General features: G+C 36.5%; 1 protein-coding gene across 1 annotated transcript; it reads left to right on the forward strand.

The window, feature by feature from the left end:
- Nucleotides 14,226-14,675, forward strand: LOC107608428. The gene has a single exon (XM_016310223.1). The coding sequence runs from the start codon at nt 14,226-14,228 to the stop codon at nt 14,673-14,675; it is 450 nt and encodes a 149-aa protein (XP_016165709.1).

Raw genomic sequence — 15,089 nt, forward strand, 5'->3', positions numbered from 1 at the left:
AGCTTCCATTCGGAACTTGGAGGTACAAGTGGGTCAGCTGAGCAAGAGAATACCTGAGAGACCACCTAACACTCTTCCTGGTGACACAGAGGTAAACCCAAGAGAAAAATGTAAGGCCCTCACAACAGATAATGAATCCATATTGAAGAAGGAGGCCAAGTTGTAACAATTCTAATTTTTGTGCTAACGCGAATTTTTCTTAAAATAATATTTTAAAGCGATTAGTTTTATTTTGACGAGTCGACTTCGAATCCTGAAATAAAATAAATGATAATATAAATTTATTAATATGTTATTTATTTATTTTACTTACTCTAATTATATTGGAGTCTAGATAATAATATTAATATTATTATCAAGTCTGACTTTTGCCGATATAAGTAATTATCGGTATTTCTTGATGAGTTTAGAGTTGATAAAGCTTCATCAAATAATCTTTTTAGTTCCTAAATTACTAATGTCATTTATATTAGCGACTCATATATATTACCACATACTATTACTTGTGTTTTAATATATCCAGTTTTTATAATTATCTGTTTAAGATATTTATAACTTGAACCGCCGACTCGGTTACACCAAAACTTGACACCTCGCCATATTTATTAATGATGATCATCACTACCTTCACTTCATTTATTTATTTATTCATTTCATTCACGGAAGACATTTGGAAAGAGAGAAAGAAAGAAACCGTAGATTACCTTTAAGCATGATACCTAATAAATTATTAGCACCACAAATCACCAATAGCCTTGATATTTTCATATTCCTTCCTACATCACCAAATGAACTTGAAGAATAAGACAAAGAGAAGCCAAGAGAGAGTGAAACATGAGGCCATGAAACTATGAAGCTTTTTTCCACAATTTCTTGAGATTTGTAACTCCAATAAAAAATCTAATCTGGTAAGAGAGTTCGTATCCTCCTCCTCTACATGTTGGTGTCATTTTTGTTTGATAGAAGTTGACAGTGACGTAGCTTTCTTTCCCCTTGAGTTTGGCCAATTGGAGTTCTAGGAGGCACAGACGATTTCTGACGTTTTCTTCTTCAGCAGCTCGATCAAAAAGCTTCTCTGGAGTTTTCATTGATTTTGAATTCGTACGGAGGTAGGGTTTGGTAATTTTAATATGAATTAAATATATTCTTGATGTGTGATGGTTGGTTTGATGATTATTGCTTGAATTTGAGTGATCTTATGCTTGAAATATCATTGACTCTCGTTGATTTTGATACTTTAAAGTTCGGCCATTATAGATCTGACAAGAACTGAACTATTTTTTATATATTTAAGGGTTGTTATTAAGCTTGAATATTGAGAAAATTGATGAGATTTGGTGATTGAAATATTAAACTAAAAGCTGTGAAAAATCGGTAACCAAAAAACTTGAAACCGAATTAAAATACAATATTTTAAAGGGAAAGGGCTAAGGGTTTTGGTTTCGGTATAAGAGGAAGATTAGTAATTAAATTTTATTTTTAAAGTATAACATTGTATTTGTATACAAGAAATAAACGTAAAATTTGTAATTATTTAAGTTTTCGGGTATTTTGGATAATAAATAAAGTACGGGGATAAAAATGGATATTTTGTAAAAGTTTAAGGTTGCTTTTATAAATACTGAGACAAGTGAGGTTTCAAATATAATTTTATAAAAATGTTGGATTAAAAATGAAATATTTAAAAGTTTGAAGTTTAAAACGTAGATAATAAGAGTTTAAGAATAAAAGTTTTATGAATATAAGTTTTTTAGGAAAAAATATAAACCTTATTTATTTACCATTTAAATTATCTTACTTATATTATTGTTATCATTTTATTAAGAATATTTAAGTCAAAGAAGAGAGAACAAAAGAACTCTTAAAAGCTTTAGAGGACACAGTTAATTTAAGAATCTTATGATTTTTTTTATAAGACATTAGGAAAAGGCGAGGAAAGAATGTGGAGTTATGATGAAGAAGTAAAAGATTGAAGAAAAGAAGAGAGAAAGAAAAGAAGTAAGAAAATAAAAGAGAAAGATGAGAAAGAAAAGAAAAGAAAAAGAACAAAAAGAGAAGGATGTATTAAGTAAAAGGATTTCTACCACAGAAGAGCAGAGAGCAGCGACTGAAAAGATTTAATGAATGTCTGCCACAGTAGAGCAGATAGAAAAGAAGGTATTAATTAAAGAGATCTCTACCGCAGTAGAGTAGAGAGCAAAGATTGAAAATAAATTAAATATTGTTTGGGCCTTAGTGCTAAGTGTCTAGTGGGGACGGCGATGCGTAACGCTCACTTGACACTATAGGGACGGCTCAGTGGGGATGGCGATGCGTAACGCTCACTAGAGACCGAAAAGAAGGTTCCCTCATAAGGAGGACGGCGATGCGTAATGCTCATGGAGAGAATGTTGGCTGAGATAGGGACGGCGATACGTGACTCTTATCTTAGGACCAGTGTCGAGAATCGGGCAACAAACTGACACATGAGCTCATGGCCTATATAGGACTAGACATGCATCATACTTATTTGCGCATATCTCTTTGTTGTAAAATTCTATGAATGTGTCTGTGTGCTTTTTGGTTAATTGACTTCTAAGTGAATTACTTGTCATGCTTTGTTGAAGTTTGTCTGTGTTTTGTGGTGTGTAGCTGTTGACTAAGGATTAAAATAAAATGAATCTAATTATCCACCCCGACACTACTAAGAACTTTCCAGTTCTTACCCTTTCCTTCTTCCCCTTCAAATGGACACAGGACCCACTGCAAGATATGAAAGTGATAGAAATCTTGTCTTTTAGCTGTAATGATTAATCAGGGACAGTAAGAGTTGGTAGCGTATTTTGGGTGGCGCCTTCAGCTTAACGTAGAAATTTTTGTTTAGTCTCTCACTTTTGGATAGATTGATGATGAATCCATATTTTACGATAATTTTTTGTTATAATTTAGTGGATTTCATCATATAAACCTGCACTTATTCCCTTAATTAGCATGCTTTTGAACTTTCCTTCTAAATTGTGCTTGATTATGAAAACATGTTCTTTTGTGCCTAATTTAGCCTATTTTATTCTATTTACCTTCCATTCAATACCTTGATGTTGTTTGTGAGTGATTTTAGATATATAAGGTAGGAATGGCTTGGTAAGAATGGAAGAAGAGCATGCAAAGAGGAGGAAGCATGAAGAATCAAAGGAGAAGAGCAAAGCGATGTGTGCGTACGCACAGGAACCAGAGCAGAGCAAAGCGTGCACGCGAGCAGCATCTTATGCATCGCATGACTACCCTGAGCATCGTGAAGTGTGCGTGCGCACAGATAGAGATTTTGGCCGAGTGTGCGTGCGCACACGTCTGTGCGTACGCACAGGTACCCGCACATGCCTTCATTAAAAATGCAGGTGACTCGCATTTTTGATGGATTGGAGGCCCAATTCTGAAGCCAATAGCTCATAATGAAGGGGAAAAACATCACCATGGAGGAGGATACCATTAGGATAGTTTTAGGAGTAGTAATAGGAGGTTTTTAGTGTAGTTTTTCTCTAAGTTTTCTTTCAACTCCATTAGGATTTATACTAGGATTTTACATTTCAAGTGCCATTTCCATTTTTGCTCTTGGATTTTGCTAGCCTCCATTGTAAGTATTTCTTAATTACTACGCTTTTTAGTTACAATTTTGCTACTCTTTCTTGTAATTGAAGTTATAGTTTCAATATACATACTTTTTCCAATTTTGATTTCTTGTTGATGATTTTGATAATTGATGATTGTTATATGCTTTATTGAATTGTTATTGTTGCTTTTGATCATTTGTTGCTCTTAATTTCAAGCCTTTTCTCAATTTCACCATGTTTTGTATTTTTGCCCACCAAGTATTTGTAGAAATGTCAAGCTTAATTATGGGCTAAATTTCTACCTCTTGGCTTGGGGAAAATGAGCAATTGGGTTCCTAGAGTTGGGATGTCCAACATTTAGTGATAATTCTTAGATTGTTAATTGTTCTTGTTTTCACTAAAGCTAACTTGTTGCTAACGAAATTAGCAAGTGAGTTAGGGTTTATGGATTAAGAACATTTATGCTCCTTAACTTACTCTCTAATGTGGGGGTTAACCAAGTGAGATTAATCCATTATAATTGTCATAGTTGTGGTTCCGACAAGGAAAGGTCCCTAGCTCATCCCAAGCCAAGACTCCATTTATGTTTTGAATCACACCCACACATACATATATCAATTACCTTTATAGCTTACTTGTCTATATTACGTAGCTAGTTCCTTAATTCCTTTATTAGTTCATTACTTGCAATTTTTAATGTTCTTTTATTTATTTAATTGTTCATCTCTTTATTGAAAACCTTGTTGCCTTCACAACCGAAAATTACACACTCATTGATCACTAGGTCCTTGGGAGATGACCCGGGAAGTAAAACTCCCGGTTTATATTGGTTTTAAATTGTGATATCTTTTGTTCCAAACTTTGGTGCGGTGTTGTTTGTCGATTGGGACTATGCTACCGATATGATCGCAATCTTTTCGTGCTACCCTTCTGTTTCGAGCGTTCGCACACTGTGTGCACTCGCATCCCTCTCTATTTCACTTCCTATGCACGCACACAACTCCTTTTGCGCATGAACAGGCCTTGACCTGGGCGTTAAACAGGGCAACTCCCTTGTTCTTTCCAGCAGCTCTTTCTCTCTTCTCTTCCTATTGCTGTTGCACCATCCCTCCGCCAGCATTCTTAGGCGACCCTGCCACCGCTGTCAGCCGCCGCCACCTCTTTTTCTCTCTCTTCTCTCTTTCTTCTACCTTTTCTTTCTTCTCTTTCTTTTCTTTCTCTTCCACTGGAGTGTTTCCTTCACCCTTGTGAAAATCCGGTGTAATTCCGGCAAAATCAACCACTGTGAACTCGCAGTGGCTATAACTAGTGCCATTGTTTCCTCTTCTCCTCTTATTTTCTTCACTCTTTGATTTTCAGGTTTTGTTTCTTCCTATTTCTTTTTATGTTGATATCTTGAGTTGCTTTTGTTTTCTTTTGATGTTATTTATATTGAATTTGTTGCTTTCTTTAGTTATCTTTGTATTGCAAGTGTTGATACTTGAATCATTGGGTTGAATTTGATTGATTTCAAGCTTAATTATCATGAGTTTGCACAATGCATATTAATTGTTTGATGAAATGCTTCTATGAAACTTTTGTGTGATTCATGTGAATTGGCCATTTGGCATATTCTATGAATTGTGAAACTTCAAATATGGTTGTTGATGATGAATTTACCAATGCATTCCCTTGTTTTTATTGAACTTAAAGTTCTGACACCCATGTCTTACATGACTTTTAATCCTTTGTTGATGGGTGTTTGTTGTGAATGCATTGATCTTAGTTGAATATAATTTGACATTGTTCATCTTGGTCATTGAATTGGAGTAATCACCTTACAAGTGTCCATACATCTTGATGTCTTGATCAAACATCCTTTACCTTAACTAAGGGACATTGTATGTGTGGTTGTTATTTTTTTTAGGATGAACAATGACGTTCTACTTTGGTTGAATAGTTATTGTTGCTGTGCACCATTTTTATCAATAAGTTTTCATGTCCACAACCTCAATAACCATTCTCTTCAAGAATTCAACTAAGTAATTTGGTGCTTGTTTGAGTTTGCTTGCATGTCCATTCTTAAGTCTTGAAACTTAAACACTTGATTGTGAAGTATTGAGCTCTGATTATTTTAATCGTGTGATTTCTATTTTATCCGGCCGGTGTGTGTGTTCTAACCGTGCGCATTCTTAGAATACATACATTACTTTTCTTAAATCACACTGTTTAGAAGGCTTCCAATTAAGAATTTAAATTGATTTCACTTTATTTGTGCTTCCTCATTGATTGTATTTTATCTATTGCCAGATAATCGTGAAATCTTTTATTTTTTATTCTTCTTTTTAGGATGTGGAAGAAAGGTAAAGCACCGGTTACACCATCGGTTGTGCAACCAACAACTCGCCCTCCTAATATTTGGTTGGATCGCCAATGTGAGAAACCAAGTACCTTGGTTAACCGAAGAGCTGACTTCCAATATGAGGAAATTGAGAAAAGAACAATCCATGGGGAGTGGACATTGAAGGTTCCAAGCAGGTACAAGGCAATTATTCATGAAAGGATTGTCTCGCTTCATTGGGGATTTCTTGAGCAAGACCCCATTGAAGTTAATGAATCCATGGTGCGGGAATTCTATGCGAACTACCAAACTTGGGAAGAAGAGTCGGTATTCCTCCGAGGGAAGATGTTGGACACTTCCAACAAGCCTTTAGAAGCTATTCTGGTGATTCCCCACATACCGCCTACAAAGGATGAGTATTCAAAGATCAAAGCGGATGTGCTCAAGGGGAGGATATCATTGGCTCCCATTTTTAAGAAGATTGGCCGTCCCGGGGCAAGTTGGGAATATAGCAAAGGGAGGAAATCTATTCCCACGAGTATTGCTTATTCCGACTTGAATGTCGAGGTGCGTATTTGGCATCAGATAATGGCCGACTATATAGTCCCTAGCACCCATACTACCCATGTCAGATTCAAAGCTGCTTTGCTTATTTGGGCTATTTTGGAAGGAAGGCGAATAGCCATTGTACCTTTGATGCACAAATCGATTTGGAAACTGATTGAAAAGAAAAATATCAACATCCGTTTCCCATCGATGGTGATGTGACTAGTTATAGCAGCAAGGGTAGAGAGGCAACCCACGGACGTCATGTTCAAGACACCAAGAGGTAACAACTTCATTCTGCGGGGTGATTTAGACGGATCATCAAAGAGGACACCCTCCAAGAGGAAGGCACCCACAGCACCATCATCAAACCCATCATCTTCATCAACTCCTTTACCGTTTCTCTGGTCTCTTCCGGATCTTTTCCGAGACATCTTGCATGACATCCACAATATGGAGCAACTTGAGCACAAGCGTTTCGAGTGGATAACAACAAAGCTAGAAGGAAGAGACCCCGGCCCAACTCCCAAAGCTTTATCAGAGTTAGTTGGGGAGGAGGATGATGAGAGTGATCAACCCTTGTCATAGACCACCAACTGAAGGTGGCAGCCCCAAGTTATCGTTCTCCCATATGATGAGCTTGCACGGAGGACCGTGCACTATCTAAGTGTTGGGGAGGTTTGACCATCTTGAGGGGGGTAAAATTTTTCTTCTTGGACACTTTGCAATACCTTTTTAGTTTCCTTTCTAGCTTCCTTTACTTTAGTGTTTGTACTTTGTTGGTTTGTTTGTATATATTTCTTTAAGTTCTTATGGTTTTATGATAGTAAATATTTGCATGTTGCATGTTAGAGTGAATAATTTTGGTGAAACAACAAGAAATTTCCATGAAACCCTTCTTAGGCCATGCCATTGATTAAATTGAAAATTATTTTTCAACTTGCTTGGAGTATTTCTTTTATAGAACATAGAAAAAGAGATAGAACAACATACCTTGTGATATTTGAGCCCTAATAGATGGTTGTATATTTCCAACCATAAAGTTTTTTCTTGTGTGATTATACTCCTTTTTTATTGTAATCTTAGATTTGCATGAATCTATATGTCTTATTTTTTATGTTTGATTGCATTTAGTATGATTGAGGCCATCTTTGATGTTGAACCCACTAAATCATATGGCCAACCTTTACATTCACCTTTGTAACCCCTTTTGAGCCTTTAAATCCCCTTTTGTTCTAATGCTAAGCACATTATTCTCCCTAAAGCGAAAAATTATTGATATCCTTGAATTGTTCTTTGATTAGCTTGGGTGGAGTAGTGTGTGTAATCTAAGTGTGGGGGAAGATTGTTGGGAAACATTGGTTGTGAGCCAATTTGGGATATTTATTGTGAAAATTTGAAAAATGAGTAACTACTCATGTATTCATGGTTCAAGACATATTCACCTCTTGTTGATTTACAAAAAAACAAGAAAAATTTGGTTTTGCAAAGTTTTGCAATAAAAAAAATTATATTGTGCATAATAGCATGTGAAATAAAAAGATGAATAAAAGATGCATATGTCTATGTTTTTAGAAGAAAATGCATGAGTGAGTTTGTGAAAAAAGAGATAAATGGGTAGCTAGGTAGTTTGCTTATGTGTATATAGGATGGTATAGGATTAGGTGGTCACTTGAGCTAATCAAAGGTCTAATTCATTAAGTCTACTTAACCATATTGATCTTACCTTGACCTTAACCCCATTACAACCCTCCAAAGACCTCATGATATTTGTTTTTCATGCATCAAATATTAGTTGATTGTTAGATGACTTGCAAAATCTTTGAAAAGCATGATAGGAGAATTGAATGATTAAGCCCTAAACACTGAGCGAATAGAGTGTAAACACACCCAGTGAGGGGTTCGATCGCTCAATTCTATGTTCTTGTTCCTTATATCGTATCTTCTTGCAAGTTGTCTAGTTGTTAGTTTTGAAAATCTCAATTCAATTCTTTGGATATTGATCATAGTGCATCTACTTTTTGCCTTGGCCCTAAAGCTTCCTTGAGATTGATTGGAATTTCTTGGTTTGTTTCTACCAAATTCTAGTAGAATAGACATTAGTAGGTAATATCTAAGTTAGTTGCATGCATTTAGATAGTACATAGAATAAAGTGTTTTCCCTTTTATACATCTCCTTTGAATGTGATTAGCATGAAGACATGCTAGTGTTTAAGTGTGGGGGAATTGATAAATCTATATTTTACGACAATTTTTTGTTAGAATTGACTGGATTTCATCATATAAAGCTGCACTTATTCCCTTAATTAGCATGCTTTTGAACTTTCCTCCAAAATTGTGCTTAATTATAAAAACATGCTCTTTTGTGCCTAATTTAGCCTATTTTATTCCATTTACCTTCCATTCGATACCTCGATGTTGTTTGTGAGTGATTTCAGATGTATAAAGTAGGAATGGCTTGGTAAGAATGGAAGAAAAGCATGCAAAGAGGAGGAAGCATGAAGAATCAAAGGAGAAGAGCAAAGCAATGTGTGCGTACGCACAGGAACCAGAGCAGAGAAAAACGTGTACGCGAGCAGCATCTTACGCGTCGCGCGACTACCCTGAGCATCGCGAAGTGTGCGTGTGCACAGATAGAGATTTTGGCCGAGTGTGCGTGCGCACATGTCTGTGCGTACGCACAGGTACCCGCACATGCCTTCATTAAAAATGCACGTGACTCGCATTTTTGATGGATTGGAGGCCCAATTCTGAAGCCAATAGCTCATAATGAAGGGAAAAAACATCACTATGGAGGAGGATACCATTAGGATAGTTTTAGGAGTAGTAGTAGGAGGTTTTTAGTGTAGTTTTTCTCTAAGTTTTCTTTCATCTCCATTAGGGATACTAGGATTTTACATTTCAAGTGTCATTTCTATTTTTGCTCCTGGATTTTGCTAGCCTCCATTGTAAGTATTTCTTAATTACTACTCTTTTTAGTTACAATTTTGCTACTCTTTCTTGTAGTTGAAGTTATAGTTTCAATATACATACTTTTTCCAATTTTGATTTCTTGTTGATAATTTTGATAATTGATGATTGTTATATGCTTGATTGAGTTGTTATTGTTGCTTTTGATTATTTGTTGCTCTTAGTTTCAAGCCTTTTCTCAATTTCACCATGTTTTGTGTTTTTGCCCACCAAGTGTTTGTAGAAATCTCAAGCTTAATTATGGGCTAAATTTCTACCTCTTGACTTGGGAAAAATGAGTAATTGGGTTCCTAGAGTTGGGATGTCCAACATTTAGTGATAATTCTTGGATTGTTAATTATTCTTGTTTCCACTAAAGCTAACTTGTTGCTAAGGAAATTAGCAAGTGAGTTAGGATTTGTGGATTAAGAACATTTATGCTCCTTAACTTACTCTCCGATGTGGGGGTTAACCAAGTGAGATTAATCCATTATAATTGTCATAGTTGTGGTTCCGACAAGGAAAGGTCCCTAGCTCATCCCAAGCCAAGACTCCATTTATGTTTTGAATCACACCCACACATACATTCATCAATTACCTTTATAGCTTACTTGTCTATATTACGTAGCTAGTTCCTTAATTCCTTTATTTGATCATTACTTGCAATTTTTAATGTTCTTTTATTTCTTTAATTGTTCATCTCTTCATTGAAAACCTTGTTGCCTTCACAACCAAAAATTACACACTCATTGATCACTAGGTTCTTTGGAGATAACCCGGGAAGTAAAACTCCCGGTTTATATTGGTTTTGAATTATGATATCTTTTGATTCCAAACTTTGGTGCGGTGTTGTTTGTCGGTTGGGACTATGCTACCGACGTGATCGCAATCTTTGTGCGAAAATTTCCTAACCGGCGATACGACGCACACCAATCCACCGAGAGATTAGGAGTTGTACAGACTGGCTAGGTTAGCTCGGGTTCCAGATTAGGAGCTTCCTTTATGGGCCAGGACCCGGAGGGGTATATATCTGTATGTATGTATAGTAATAAGCGGTATAAGTTGGTACATGGACTTGACTTCTTTATGACTCTTGTTTATAATGTTTGTGAAGTACATTATTCTATTTATCTTACTTGCCGGTTTACTAATTGGTTTCCTGTAATTCTGTATGTGAATGTTTAAGCTTTCTTAGACCCATCATTTTCGTACCAAGATTTTCACGTATAAAGGAGAAAGTTTCCAAGAAAAATCGATCTCGTGCTAACACGATTATAGGCTTAATAATAAGTAATAATTAAGTCTAGGAAGGCAAGTTAGTGGCGCTCAGTTTTTAGTATGACCATCACGTACTGGGAATTGGGTCGTTACACAAGTTACTAAGGGGTCAGAGGAGAAAGAAGCTCCAGAAAGGCTGAAGCTACATTGTTACATGCCCTACCTAGGGCGCTTAGTCAAGATCCTGGAGCACCATAACCTCAGAACCTCCAAGAGGAGTGGTGCGCAGAATCCCACACTTCCACACAACTGAACCAGCAAGTGCACTGGGTCATCTAAGTAATATCTGTGTGAGTCAGGGTCGAACCCACGAGGATTGTGATTTGAAGCAAGCTATAGTTCTCTTGCAGATCTTAGTCAGGCGGATTGATAGCGGATTTTATGTCAGTAAAGAATTTCACAAAAATAATTGTTACATTGCAAGTATAGTTCTAAACTAATAATGAATCCTCACATCAAATTTAATATGGTTGTCACTAGTTCAACCCCAATAAAATAACCGAGAGTATTAATCCCGGGTCGTTCTTCCTATGAATTACAATGAAGTGCTTTATTATTGGCTATGAAGGAATGTTTTGGGGTTTTTGCAATAAGGAACAAGAAATGTAAATAGCAAAAGAAATAAACTAATAACTAAGAAAGCTTTTGGCAAGGAATGAGAACTAGAAGTCCTATCCTCATTATCATCATCAATTGTGGCAAGAATTGTCCATTGCTCCCACTTAGTTAACCTCTAACTATGAAGGAAAGTCAAGTGGATGGAATTGGCTCTTGTCCACAAGTCCTAGTCAGCTCATTGTGAAAGACTAGCTTTCGTGGCATTCAATTCAACTAGCAACTTCCAATTGTCAATCAATAAAAGAATTTGATAACTCAAGAGTCTCTAATTACTTAACTCAAGCCAAGAGGAGAAAAATCTAACTCATAACTAAAAGAGACATTTCATCAAACACATATAGGGCAATAAAAGTAAATATCATAAATTGCAAGAATTAAAGGATGCTATAACTACAAAGGCAAGAGATCAACAATAGGAAACTAAAGCAATTATAAAAAGGCATGGAAATCATAAATTGTATTAAAAAGAAATGGAAATCAACAAGAGAGTTCATAAACTAAAATTGACAAAATAGAGGAATTAACAAGAGAAGTAAAATACTAGAACAAATAAAGGAAGAAGGAATATTAAGGCAAAGGAAGAATGAAATCTAGATCTAAAAGGAAGGAAACAAAGAACCCTAAATCTATAGAGAGGAGAGAGCCTCTCTCTCTAGAATTCTACATCTCCAACATGATAAAAACTCAACTATAACTACTTGGTTCATCCTCCTTCAATCATTGGGTTCAATAGCATCAGAAATGAGTTAGATTGGGCCCAAAATGAGCTAGAAATCGCTGGCCACGAATTTCTTAAAATGGCCCATGCTGATCATGCGACATGTGCACGTGGAACGACGCATACACATCACCAAACGTCCTGGAAACTATGGAATATTGCATATCATTTTGAAGCCCCAGATGTTAGCTTTCCAACACAACTAAAACCGCTTTATTTGGACCTCTGTAGCTCAAGTTATGATTGTTTAAGTACAAAGAGGTCAGGATTGACAGCTTAGCAATTCCTTCATTTCTTCATGAGTTCTCCATTTTTACATGCTTTTTCTTCATTTCTTCAATCTAATCTTTGTCTTCTAAACCTGAAATCACTTAACAAACATATCAAGGCATCGAATGGAATTAAAGTGAATTAAATTTATCAATTTTTGGGCCTAAAAAGCATGTTTTCACTCTTAAGCACAATTTAAGGAGAATTTACAAAACCATGCTATTTTAGTAAATAAATGTGGGAAAAATTGATAAAACCCCCATAAAATCAACACAATATAAACCACAAAATTGGAGTTTATCAGGATAGAAGAGTTGTTGGATTTGGTTAAAAGCATAAAATTAGAATAAAGAGATCTTAACTAGGTTGATATGTTTATAATGATAAGAAGATGGTTAAGGCTTGGAGATGCTTTATTCTTTTGGATTAATTCTGGTTTTACTGTCTTCTTAAATTGTGAATGATTTCATCTATGGCAGGCTGTATGTGATCAATGCCGGTTGAGAGGTCGCCAATGCTCCTCTAGATCTGAACCCCAAGGTTAGTGTGGATCCATTCTGATTGAAGGTGAAGCTCCTGCAGTCCATTCTCTTTAATGATCCTACTCAAAATGCCACAGACAAGGTCGAATCTTCCGGATCAGAGAATGCTGCACCTTTGGGTTCTAGCATCTACCACAAAGACTCTAATCTCCCCATACCTCGGCTGAACTGATGTTTCGAGAAGTCCCCAACGAAGTCGTGGATTAGCCGTCTAAGAGATGTATAATTAAGCTGGTGGTTCATCATTGTCTGATGAAAGACTCACTCTGAACTCATGTAGAATGTGATATCCTTATGCCAGTTCAACGCATTCATATTGATGAAGAACGAAGATACATCTTAGAATAGAGAATCAAACACGTATTGAAAAGAAACAGTAATACTTTTATTAATCCATAAAACTCAGCAGGGCTCCTCCCCTCAACCTAGGAGGTTTGGAAACTCATACTAATAGAAAATACAATGATAAATGTGTAAAGTGTGCGTCCTCTCCTTTGATGAGAGGTGTAAAAATCTTTAAATACTAAACTAATGACTAAGGATTACATTAAGAAGGGAAAAACAGTCGTTTAGTACTAAAATCCACTTCTGAGGCCCATTTGGTGAGTGGACTGAGCTTGATTGAGATCCACGTGCTAGGAGGCCTCTAGGGCGTTGGACGCCATAATAGGGTAGGAGGCTGGCATTGGACATTAGTTTTGGGTCTTCAATGCTGAAGCAAAGTATGAACTATTATATATTTCTGGAAAGCTCTAGATGTTAGCTTTCCATAGCCAATAAGAACGCTCTATTTGGATATCTGTAGCTCCAAAAAATCTCTTTTGAGTGCAAGGAGGTCAGATCCAGACAGCATCTGCAGTGCTTTCTCTGCCTCTGAATCAGTCTTTTGCTCCAACTCTTCAATTTCAGCCAGAAAATACCTAAAATTGCATAAAAATATACAAACTCAATGTAGAATCCAAAAATGTGAAATTTGCACTAAAACCTATGAAAATTAATAAAAATTAAACAAAACATGCTAAAAATTATATGAAAATGATGCCAAAAAGCGTAAATATCTGCTCATCAAGGAGACCAAGGATGAATGGTACTCTCAGTTCTTGGAAGTTTTTAGAAAGCTACAAATTAATATTCCTTTTGCTAAGATTCTAGAGAAGATGCCTTCCTATGCTGCATTCATGAAAGACTTACTCTTTGAGAAGAAGGTCTTAAAGGGAAATGAAACAGTGGTGCTGACCAAGGAGTGTAATGCACTCATTCAGAGCAAGCTACCTAAGAAGATGCCAGATTTGGGAAGCTTTTAGATTCCTTGTTCTATTGGAAATCTCACTTTTGACAAAGATCTTTGTGATCTTGGCTCAAGTATCAATCTAATGCCCTTGTCTGTAATGAAAAAGATGAAAATTCAAGAAGCACAGCCTACAAGGATAGCATTGGAGATGGCTGATAAATCTCTGAGACAGGCACATGGGCTAGTGGAAAATGTCTTGGTCAAGGTTAGAGAGCTATTCCTCCCTACAGATTTTGTCATACTTGATATGGGAGAGGATGCAAATGACTCCATCATACTAGGAAGACCATTCCTAGCCACTAGAAGAGCCTTAATAGATATTGAGATAGGAGAGTTAGTTCTGAGGCTACGTGAGGACTACTTGGTGTTCAAGGTTTTCAGACCTTCACCAATCTCTGGAACAGGAAGTACTTGCATGCAGAGTTCTTTGCTTAAGCCTTCCCCTTTGGTGGAAACCCATACAGTTTCCCCTGACATCAACCCTAAGTTCGGTGTTAGACATTCCTCACCTACCAAGGAGGCAGGAGGTCCCAAGAAAAAGGTACCAAAGGACTAGAGGAATAAAAAAATTTCCACTGAAGACTTCTCACCTGGGATGAGAGTAGTATTCACTAGAAGTCTAGTCCTACCACATACAGTGAATAAGATCCTGTCTCTAAAACATGTTGAGTTGATTCATGTGAGCACAGGAAAGAAGTTCACAGTGAAGGATGAAGATCTGAGCCCCTATGACCTTCCTCCTTAGAGGAGCTGACCGTCAAGCTAGTGTTCAGTGTTCCTCACAGTTCAGTTGATTTCCATTCTTTATTTAGTTTAAGTTTTCAGTGTTCCTCACAGTTTTCCTAGGTTTAATATTTTTTGTGATCATGCACGGTACTTAGAATAAGGATAGAAGAACTCAGAATGAAGAACAGAACATCCTGGAGTAAGATTGATTAGAGATGCTTGGGCGCTAAGCGCCAGGGAGGAC

The sequence above is a fragment of the Arachis ipaensis genome, chromosome B01, assembly GCF_000816755.2.
Source record: "Arachis ipaensis cultivar K30076 chromosome B01, Araip1.1, whole genome shotgun sequence".
NCBI classification, from domain to species: Eukaryota; Viridiplantae; Streptophyta; class Magnoliopsida; order Fabales; family Fabaceae; genus Arachis; species Arachis ipaensis.

Excerpts from the sequence above, each read along its gene's own strand:
- LOC107608428 (XM_016310223.1), top strand. The coding sequence starts at position 14,226 with ATGAAAATTCAAGAAGCACAGCCTACAAGGATAGCATTGGAGATGGCT.